General features: G+C 44.5%; 1 protein-coding gene across 1 annotated transcript; it reads left to right on the forward strand.

Annotated features, from left to right (window-relative positions):
• Positions 1-985: 985 nt before the first annotated feature.
• LOC121443192 (uncharacterized protein C2orf78 homolog) lies at positions 986-4857 on the forward strand (the record flags this gene model as incomplete). Its single annotated transcript, XM_041644865.1, has 2 exons — positions 986-1169; positions 2990-4857. Coding segments are annotated over 2 exons (2052 nt in total), but the record flags the coding sequence as incomplete, so codon positions are not given.
• Between the last annotated feature and the right edge of the window lie 7016 nt (positions 4858-11873).

Consider the following 11873-nt stretch of genomic DNA (forward strand, 5'->3'; position numbering starts at 1 on the left):
TCATGTGCACTGGTGGTGTTGGATAGGATCAACTGAAGCTGCGAAGTCCAGTCAGTTAGAGTCTGACCATGGCAACTGACACGCTGTTGTGAGGGGGGATTCTCACACGGATTCCCCCTTAGAAGAGATAAAAAAACTAAGTTACTGAGGAGCTGTTAAGAAAACAATTTAATCAACAGATATTAAATTGAGAAGCAATCATATTCAGAGATGAACCCCATAAAACATTAGCAGTCTCAAGAGGACACACTAAACTGGTGCAAACAAGAAGAAATGTTGTCAGTAGGTTGTATTTCTGAAATCATATTTGAATAATGCTTAAAAGTTATAAGATTATAAGAGATCCTCAATTACACAAGAAATGCAAGGGGAAAAAAGAGAGAGGGGGCAGGAATAATTACCTCAATTTGGTACACATTTGTTAAACATCATTTCAGAAAAAAACTCAATAAAATAGAGATTGGCCTGGTGGACATGGCAGGGGCTCCAGCACCAGCACTTTAGAGGCAGAAGCAGACCTGTCTGTGTGATTTCAAAGCCAGACTGATCAACGTAGAGTGAGTTTAGGTCACTCTATACTGTAAGATCTGCAGAGAACAGGACAAAGTTCCAGGTATGGAATATGCCTATGGGTCTCTTCCCAATAATAACCTCTGTTGTAGAATATATTTGCGAGGAAGTGTCCCAACAGGCATTATTATATTACAATCAGGGAAAAGGAGCATCGTGTCTAGATCTGAGTGAGGATTAAGCCAGATTGACCAGGATTTCCATGCCCACACAGGAAAAAGCAGACAGTTCATCTCGTGATTGTCATCCTTCATAGCCCCACCGATCAATCTTAACCCACTTGCTTGGCATATGTAAGGGAACATAGATGCTAGACTCTCCCACTCAGTACAACCTGGAGATAACACAGTCCCTCCCAGGGGGTAGAAAGCCTCCATCTCAACTTTTTCCAACTCTCTTCTTGCTTCCTACAGAAAATTGCCAAAGTGCACCTTTCACTGGGACAGAATGTGCTCTGCAGCCCTCTGTGCCTGTGCTGAGGAATGCCACACCCTCAGCAGGAACTGTGTGCAATTTCTACGGGGTCTGCACCCCAGCTGTGAGCTCAGCATGGCTCCTGTCATCAGACTCCAGCACATGCTGCCAGCAGCTCATGGACAGTGCCTGTCTTTACCAACGAGCTGGCACGACCATGCTGACTGAGCCACCTGACCAGAACCAGATCTCTACTTCGACATTTTCCTATCCAGGTGTTCTCCACTGGGATCTCAGAGAAAGCACCACCAGAAGGGAAGCTCCATTCCTGGATGCCCCTGTAACTGTCATTGACCAGAATACCACCCCCTCGTCTAGGTCTATAACAGCCCAGTGTGACAATACTTTCCATATCAATGCATTACCGCCATCCTATCCAACACTGTCTGCCTGCCTTGTAGAGGCAACGCCATCAAATCTACCAGATCAACGATATATCCTGGCACCTTGCTACCTGGATGGAAGTCAGGTCTATTACAATGACCAGAACAGCCTGGGTCCTCCGATGGCTGAAGAATTCTGGCAGTGCCTGCAGGCCTATGGCTCTGTGTCCTGCTCTGGGAATCAGGCTTCCTCTCTGCACCCAGGGATGGTGATGGCACTACAGGAGATTCAGCCAATGAACATCCAAACACCTCTCTCCACCTGTCCCATCTACTGGCCCACATCTGCTCAAACCATGCCAGACACCAGTCTTCAAGGTGAGTAAAGTCAGGAAGGGAGGTGTGAGATCAGCCCTCAGAGGAGACACAGCTCTACCTTTCAGAAGTGGATGTCCACACAGAGGAAGAATGGGAGTCCTGACATGTAGGCTGTGGCTCAGGCTCATTACCCCTAAATTCAGTCTCTATAATGAGAGAGAATACAGGAAAGTGAGTGACATTCAACCTTCATTAAGACATGTCCAAGGACCACACCACAGGAACGCATTTCACTGCCAAGGCTAATCAGGCCCATGCAGCAGCTCACTAAAATCACCTCCTTCCTAATCTATGTCTCCAGATTCTAGATGACATCGAGAATTTTATCTGTTTTTCTACAACTAAGTTTCCCCTGAGTTGAAACTAGTATCCAGAGAAATGGAACCCTGAATCTGACCTGGAGGAAGTCTTCTCCCACACTCCAAGTGTCTGCTGTGACATTCTCTAACACTTAAGCTCTAGTGACAGTCTGCTTTGACCTGTGTAATATTGATAAGCAGGGTTGAAGCATCTCACCCTATCTGTCACGATCAACCTCTCTCTTTTTCTCTGTCTCTTTTCCTCCTCTACATCTCTCTTCCACTTTCTCTTTTTCTTTTACTCTTTCTTTCTGAATCTTCAGCAGTGACCCAAGGCCAAGACTATGTAGACATGTTCTCTGTTACAAAGTTGATGCTCAAAGCTTTCGCAGTCTTACATTTTGACATCACTAACAAAAATTCTGTGAAACGTGAACCTTAAGGAATGTCAGGGCTTTTGAACCGCTTGCCTTTCAGAATTGAGGAACTGATATGGATACCTAAACCCAAATAAAAATCCAGGCTTCAGGGGCCATATGAGTAATACAATGAACAGAAAGAAACTGGTGGAGATGAGTAAGATTAGGAAACAGTGAGCAACACAACCTGTCTCAGAGCAAACTCCCAAGGCAATGAGAGGCACTGTTTCAAAGGAAAATGGGGGAGAAAGGGAAGAGCGCACACCAAGGAATTCTGTCACCTCCCCATGATCACTAAGCATGTACACACCACACAAACACAAGAGAAAACGTGATCTCACACGGTCATGAGAAACAAATGAGTAGTTACTATGTGTCTCCAAAGAGGGCTGCTTTCCCTGCTCCTCCAGCAGAGCTCATAGCAATGCCTGCAACACTGCTGCAGGAGCCTCAGTGCTCAGGTGCACTGAAAGCGGGGGTAGCATCTCACTTACCAGGCACTGACTTCGAACTTCCTCTTTTTCAGTGGTGGAGAGGGAGACAACCCTGGGGTTGACACCTTCAGGGCAGACACTGTGTCTGCTGCAGAGTCCAGACCTCGGCAATGCCTGCACCCAGGATGCCCAGATGAAGACAGCACCTGTCAGTGGGAACAGGTCATTAATTGCCCTCATGCACAGTCCTTCTGAATTCCTGGCCTTGCCTCCAGCCCCAAGCCTGGAAAAGACACAGAAGAACAATGCAGATGAGATGAATGCTGAGCAATCAACACCTCTGGATTCCTATGAGGGCACAAAATGTAACCAAGACGCATCACCCCTCCCTTCAGCATACCCTGGCATGCAGCAGCCCTTGAACTACAGTGATGTTGGGAGCCTGAGGCAGAAGCTAGCTTCTCAAAATGCCACTTTGGGAAACAGTAGCCTTGGTCTGGAAGACCCTGAGGCTCTGCAGAGTGTCATGGAGTCTAGCAATGACTTTGCAGACATGACTACTCTGGTGGCAGATATTCACCTTCCCCAACTCTTAAACTTCAACACTGGCCTTGACCAAATGGAAGATCACACAGCAAGCCAAACCAAAGACTCCAAAGACATCAGGAGGGACCAGGCCCAGTCACGCACCAGCATCTTTAGTGGACTATCTGAACTGGGCATCAAGAAAAACCAGAAAGTCTCTGATGTGTTTCATGGAGCTCTTCAGGCCAGAACCCATCACGAGGATATGCTGAAGGAAGATGATCCTGGAACCATAGACAACACGGCCAACCACGTGCAGAGCAAATCTCAGATATTTGTACCCAAGAGGCCCAGCGTAGCAAGGGCACAGGGGAAAGAAAAGGCCAAGGACACCAGAGGAAACAGCTCCAAGAAAACAGAGGAGCTGGAGCCATCAAGTCACAGAGTCAAGGCAGAAGAGAAGCCCGCCATCCCAAAGACCAAGAGGAAGAGGAATCCACCTGAGCTCAGCCATGACAGCTTTAAGAAGCCTCGAACTCACCTCGGCATGCACATGCTGGCGTCTGTGCAGGTCTTTCACCCACTGGGGAAGAAGAGTGAGAGGAAAACTGGCGTCTCCTCCTCCCGGGCTCTGCTGAACTTGAGCAGCAACAAAGATCCCAGGACAGGCCCAACCGCCACATCCCTGGGAGATGCGCCCCGTGAGGGTCGAGGCCCTGGTAGAATCCCGGGCAATGCTCAGAGAACAGAGAGCAGTGCTCCCAAGCGGTGTCCATCTCTGTGCCTGGATGAGCTGTCCCCAGCTGGGAAGGTCAAATTAGTACCTCTGCCTTTCCTAGCCCTGGACAAGCCTCAAGACAGACCTGTTTCCAGAAAGCTTCACTGCCTGGCTTCGCACAGGCCCACTACAGCTTACCCAGTGAGGTCTCAATCCCACACTGCTAGGCAACCCAAACTCAAGTCATCCCAACCAGCTCCTGCCAGCACATCACTGATGGCCTCTGACAAGTCGGCTCTGCCAGTTGCCACCAGTGCCACACGTCCAATTAGAAGCAAGCCCATCCAGTCTTGCCCTGGGCCTCAACCGCCTGCCTCTTTGCCTGCACCCTACAGAGCATCATCTCACACTTCACTCCACAGGGAGCCTCTTTCTTTTGCCACAAACAAGACCCTAGATCCTCCCCAGCCTCAATCCCAATACCTGCGGCAAGATTTCAGCCACTTACCAATTCCTTGGAAGAAAGTCAACATTCCGGGGCCAGTCATCTCACAGCCTATCACTGAAGAGCAGAGGCCAGAGAGGGAGGCCATGAAGAGGCGGGCTCAACAGGAGAGAGAGAATGCTGCCAAGTGTACCTCTCTGGGAAAACCACAGCTTTTCCTTCAGAGGGAGAAAGATATGGAAATTTCGAGATATTATGGCTATGCAGTGTAAGTGCTGCCCAAACCTTTGGGACACAACGCTATTCATCACACACAGGTAAGATGTAGATACACATAGATATTCATGCATACATGAAGTTTAGAGGCTTAGCTGAATGTGTAGATATGTAGATACATACATAGTAATGCAGAATAATATTTAGATATATGCATATATGTGAAGGGAAAGAAATAGTTTATAAATTTATAAATACTTGAAGACATTATAAGTGACTGTAGAAACTTAAGACTGCGATTTTATCCATGAGTATATAGAGAGGGCTTTGATGTCTTCCTTAGAACTTTACTATTATTAATTTATGTTTCCTAATTATGTAATAATACATGTGACATAGATACAACATATGCTATAAGTCAGTGGTACTACTTATTTAATGTTAAAGCTGTAGCAAAAAGCTCTAGTGGCAATAAGATTATTTTCCTGGAATTTAATTTTCAGGATTCTAGGATGATGTGGGAGTCCCCTCTGTATGCTGTGAATATGTTTTATTACCACTGGTCATTAATGAGTAAATCTGTTTCAGCCAATGACTGAGCAGGTCAAAGCCATGTAGGAAATTCGAACTGAGATGTAGAGAGAAAGCAGGCAAACTCAAAGAGATGCCATGTAGCTGCCGAAGGAGAAAGATGCCTGAATGCCCGAACATTGCCAATAGGTCACAGACTCACGGTGATAACAGGTTAATATTACTTGGCTTTATTAAGATGTTAGAGTTAGCCAGGAATATGCTGGGGTCATTGGCCGAACAGTACTGTAATTAATGTGGTTTCTGTCTGATTATTCACGTCAGAGTTACTGAACATGGTAAGTTTCCTAGAGTGCATACTGTAAAGTGAACACACTACTGCTGTCGCCACATCTCCTCCCATTTCAAACCTCAAACACGAGCCCTTTAGACATCAGTACTCTGCCTGCATTTCATGATATGAAACATAGGGTCCATGTGTGCATAATCAAGATCCTACCTTGAAAGAAATTCTACAAGGCGGAGTATCTTTCTGAGATGGGTTGATTTGGATTACTGGGTTTGTCTCAAATTGTATCAATCTTTGAAATTATCCATTTAACATGTTTGTTTTTCGTGTGTGTGTGTGTGTGTGTGTGTGTGTGTGTGTGTGTGTCGTCCACATGAACTACTGCGTAACAAATGTATGGAGTGCCCAGAGAGGCCAAACCTGGGCATCAGTTCTCTGGAGTCTGTAATTAAGAGAGACTGAAAACCATCATGAGGTGCTCTGAATTCTACCTGGGGATTCTGCGAGAAAATCAAGTGTTCTTCTCTAAGGAGCCATCTCATCGAACCCGAGTTGAGTACACATAATGGACTGACATTTGATCGCCTGATATTTTCCTCCATCCTGACCTGTCCCTGAATCTTAACCTCCTTGCACTATTCTGTGCTCTAACTGTTTCAGAGGTTGTAACACATTGTCCTCTGAGGCATATGGCATTAACCTTGTATGGGGTGACACATAAGAAATAGAATTAATTTATATATAAGTTTAGTTTCTTGAGACAATGTTTCTCTTCATATCACTGAATATTTGGGAACTGACCTCGCTAATCAGGCTAGCCTTGAAATCACAAAGATCTGCCTGACACTGCCTTTGTAATGCCTTTGCCTGTGTCCCTGCCTCAAGAGTGCTGGGACTAAAGGAATGCACCAAAATCCCAGGTGAAAGCACCTTCCTTTCTGTATATGTGGGTCACCGATTTCCCCACCATGATTATGTGAGGATGTATGTTAGCAACAGTACATTTTTGATAGCTACCAAAAGTCACAGAGGCTGAACTGCTTGCGCTTACAACTGTAATTCAACACAAGTTCATTGTTCTGAAAAATTGCTACTCAAACAGAGATCATAGGAACGCCTTCCCCATCACTATAAGGGCCTAAGTGGAGAGGGCACAGAAGGAGGGGAGCATCTCACTTACCAGTCACTAACTTCTTCCTTGACTCTTTTTCAGTGTTGGAGAAGGGGGTGTCCCTGGGACTGACACCTCAGGACAGAGAGTCCATCAGTTGCAGTCCACAATGTTGCTAGTATTCCACCCTGGATTCACAGATGAGGATGCCACCTGTTGATAGGGACAGGTCATTGACTGCCCCTATCCAAAGGTCTCCCAAATTCCTGGCCTTGCCAACAGCTCTCATCCTAGGCGGAAAAAAAAGAAAACAATGTGAATTAGACGACAGCCAATCTATCAATGCTTAAGGATCCCTTAAAGGCACACAGGAAACCTAGTCCCATCACTTCTCCCTTTAGCACACCCCAACTTGCAGCACACGCTGTGCTTTACTGACACTAACACCCTGAGGCAGAAGCTTGCTGTTGACCATGTCTCCTTGCTAAGCAGCACCTTTGGCCATCATGAGCCTGGCACATGCACACTGTGATGGTCTCCAGCATAGACTTTGCTGACATGACTACACCGGGGCCAGATATTCACCTTCCACAATTTTTCAAATAACTCAATGTATTAAACATATTCAGAGATGCACAGCATCCTTATCCAAAGACTCCATAGTCATCAGGAGGGAATAAGCTGGGGCTCATGAGCAAGACAAAACCAAGAGGACCAGAGAAAACAGCTTCAAGAAAACAGAGGAGCTGAAGCAGTTTAGGAAGAGTCAAGTCAGAAGAGAAGCACACCATCCCAGGAACAAAAGGAAGAGGAATCCACCTGTGCTCAGCCACCACAGCTTTAAGAAGCCTCGAACCCACCCCAGCATGCACACGCGGGAGTCCGGTAAGGGCTTTCACCTCTTTTGGGGGAAGTGAGAGAAGAAAACTGGCCTCCCCTGAACTCTGTCAACTCTTCCTGCTACTCTGTACTCTATTATTACAAGAGTTTATTGAATTTTGATCTCTGGGGAAGTGGCATTGGATATTCGCAGGGTGACCTTTATTCACTTTCTTTTAGTTCCTTGAGAGAGACTTCTCTCCAAAGCACTATATGTCCTGGTAATAACATCATAGACCAGGTTAGCCTTGAACTCAGTGATCTGCTAGACTCTGCCTCTGCCGCTTCCTCTGTCTTTTGAGTCCCTGCCTCAAGAGTGCTGCGACTAAAGATGTGCTTCAACAATGCAGGTAGAATCAAGATTCTTTCTGTACATGTGGATCACCAGGTTTCCCAGCATGATTTGATGAAGAGTCCATGTGTAGGCAAGGCGATTCTTGCTACTGACCTAAAATCACAAGAGACTTAACTGAATGTATTGACTTAGCTGTATGTATTTACAACTGCAACTCAACTCAGATTCTTTTTTCTGACAGTACCTTTGTTTCACTTGTTGGCTGGACTTCTGACAATGCCTATCTACTTCCAGATAGTACAACATCTGGATTTGACTCAAGGAATGTATTCAACCTGTCCCTAGATATTTATGGTGTTTGTATTTTCTCAATAGGTAATCCCCAGCTACTGTGTAGACACAATACTGTCCATTCTAACAAAGCCTATTTGCTGTCCAGAGTCACTGGTCTAGATAAATATAACACAGCCAGCCGGAAAGGATCCCACAACCTGTATCCAAGCATCCTGACAGGGGCACGATTGACTACAAGAGAATGAAGGAAAGCAATAGTTTAGGGAGGTCTCTTGTTTGATCACTCTCTCTGTGTTTTTTAACTACAGAATTTGGGACTCCGTGATTCTACTGGGCTTCACTGTACTCCTCAGAAAAACAGAAAGGCATTTGAATGGATATACATTCATGTTAAGATGATTATTTTAATCTTTATGTTTTCAAATTAAGTGTCTGGTAGAATAACACTTGTTGAACAAAGCTCAGGAATTATTTTACATATTAAAGCAATTAACAAAAAGATGTACTGAATTCTTCTCATGGACTTTAAGTCTCATTGTACTATTTATTCAATGAACAGATTTTATTCTGTATATTGTATACTGACAACAGCACTCAGTTCCCACCACCTGGCCATTCCTTAGCTCTCACCAAATATCTTAGGCAATGTTCTTCTGCTTTATACTACTGCTTACAATTTCATGAATGTCTATATGTAGAGATGTGTCACCAAGGATCCACATAGTGAGACAGGATAAGAAGATGTTTCTGTGGGACTGGATACATTTGGTACAATATAATTATCTCGAGTTCCAAGGATTCTCCTGCAATCACCTTGACTGCATTCATTGTTTTTACTGTAACCAGTTCCACTGTGTGCAGACGTCACGTATTTCTTATCATTTGCTCTGCTACTGGACACCAAGTTCAGGCCCTAACACAGGTATCCGAATCCTGAACAAACTGCAATGTACAGCAATGTGCAGAGCAATAACCCATCCAACGCCTTGGAACAGCATGGACAGGAGGAGTGGTAGACCTGGTTTGGTGTTTAAAGACACTGTATACTGAAATACACAGAGGGTACAATACTTCACATTACACCCACCAACTGATCTCCTGCTCCTACGGAAGCAATACTTGCAAGTCCCCAACTTTCAGATAACTCTCCACTTCTTATATTCTGTACCATCTAGAAAGATCAAGTCCAACTGATCTTAGCTAAAATATCTCGATGGGATAGTCATTTTATTCTAGGGTAAAACACCAGGCTACACTACTCTACCTGACTGCATTAGCTCTTACACTGCATTCCTGCTTGCATGACAGCCCCTGATATTTGGATGGACTGCATTGTACATGATCCATTTTGGCATAAGAGGCAATCATCTCACCACAACAGCAGCCACAGCCACTGAGTATCAGCAGCCAAAACTTTTACAGTTTTTCCATCAGCACCAAAAGCACACAGAAAAGGAAGTCGAGAAAGGAGACAGACTGGAGCAGTTCCATCAACACTTGCAGCTACACTAATCTCACGCAGAAGCACAAAGGTTTAGAAGGGAAATACAAAGGCCCATCCATTCCCTTCAATAAAGCAGTAGGAGTTCCCTTCCCACTGTGACCTGTGATCCTCTGAGTCACAGGAGATTCTGTTGTGCATCACGGTACAACATAAAAATTCCCTTCTATGAAAGCCAGCCTGCTAGCAGGAAGGGAGATTACAGTTCAGTCCAAGTCTGACTTCTAGATATCCTACATCTGAAACAGAGGGACGGGACAATCATCTACTTCTTACTCATACCAAATAAAAGGATCCAAAGAGCTTCATCTTTTGGGAGGTCTTGAAGAGTTTCTTGACCGACATCTCCTGAGTCTTAAGATCATTTCTGGGACATAGAATATAGCAGGCATATGGCTTCAGTGAGTGCCACATTTCCACTCATTCAGGGTCCCATTTCTCAACTTCTCTAACTTACTTTTGCTCTCCTTGGAGATGCAATCCATAATTTTCAGGCACTGTGACGATACCACGGTACCACATAAGAAATGTTTCGTACACATGTGAGCAGGCTCTGTGCAGACCTGCCAATGCCAATTCTATCAGGGGATAGCCTTTGTGCAAAGTCACACACTAAGCAGATTCTCTAAATAGGGAGGGCAGTCTATTCCACTGCAGCTTGCAAAGATCCCCTCTCATGGAATTTTGTAATCTAGATAATACAACAAGTCCCTTCAGCTCCTAGTTTTCAGGATTCTCATGGGGCCAGGGCACATCATAACAGCTCTTACGCATCTGGTAGTATCAAACCAATCTCTTTACACTGACTCAAAGACAAGAACATGGCCATCATATACCCATCCACATGAATGCAGTGTTGAATTTACTTGAGTGTATTATTGAACACAGCATGGTCTGTGTTTTAGTTTGCTCTCACCTATATACTTGGCACAACTAAGAGTTTTGTCATTTTGAGTTAAAGACTTCAGGAGTTCATTGACAGGGTATGTGGATTTTAGTTAATTTCTTTCATAAAATGCAGTCAGCGTGAGTAATGTCACCTAACAATGTACATTCCTACAGAATGGGAGAACAAACACCTTCTCACCCAAGTCAACAGTAATGATCTTGTGGGATTACCCACGTTACTTGAAAGTGAAGGAATGTTGGGTTACAAGCACTGGGCATCATTTTTATATGTAGATGTGTAAAATAAAGCAAAAACTCACATGGATATGGTATATGGGACAGGAAATCAAAGTCCCTAGGGCTCTTTCATTAATGGAAGCCAGCAACACAGCTATGTAAAGTGCTCCCCTAGTAATGGGGCAAGGCACAAGAAAGACATCAGAGATCACCCACAATGCACTATTCCATTGACACCTCTGGACCATGTTATTAATGGGAACCCCAAAATTGAATAATAATGAACAAATTGGTCAGAAAAATGCTTACTTTGCGATGCTACTTGGAGCACAACTGAGATACAACAGAGGGGCAATAGTGACGACTTCAAGTACCAATGCACACACTCCTATTTAGCTTATATAGCATAAAACAAACCAGGATCCGAAGGAAAGAGGATAGTTCAATTCAGTGGTTGCCTCCCGGAAGTAGCCTCTCAGACTGATTGTGAAACATGATCTTTTTTTTTGAATATTTATTTATTATGTATACAATATTCTGTCTGTGTGTATGCCTGCAGGCCAGAAGAGGGCACCAGACCCCATTACCCATGGTTTTGAGCCATCACGTGGTTGCTGGGAATTGAACTCAGGACCTTTGGAAGTCAGCAGGCAATGCTCTTAACCTCTGAGCCATCTCTCCAGCCCCTGGAACATGATCTTTATCATTAAATGACAGAGAAGGACCTAGTCTATGCTCGGCAATACTATACAAACACAGTGGAACTTGGAATATATAAGAATGTTGGCTGAGCAAATCTAAAGAGTGCCAGGAAGGAGAAATCCCCTGTGGTCTCTGATTTACCTCTTACCTCAATGTACTGCCTTGGTCTCCTGTTCTGGATTGCTTAAACAATGGTCTGTAAAGCATAACATGAAAGACACTTGATCCTGCACCAAGTTAGCTGAGATTTCTCTGTTTAGGTCTGTATCTCATTTTTTAATTGGGTTATTTGAAATGTTGATGTCTAATTTCTTGAGTTCTTTACATATTTTGGAGATCAGTCCT

The sequence above is a fragment of the Microtus oregoni genome, unplaced genomic scaffold (assembly GCF_018167655.1).
Source record: "Microtus oregoni isolate MIOR12 unplaced genomic scaffold, Mior012 000102F_ref0000329, whole genome shotgun sequence".
NCBI classification, from domain to species: domain Eukaryota; kingdom Metazoa; phylum Chordata; class Mammalia; order Rodentia; family Cricetidae; genus Microtus; species Microtus oregoni.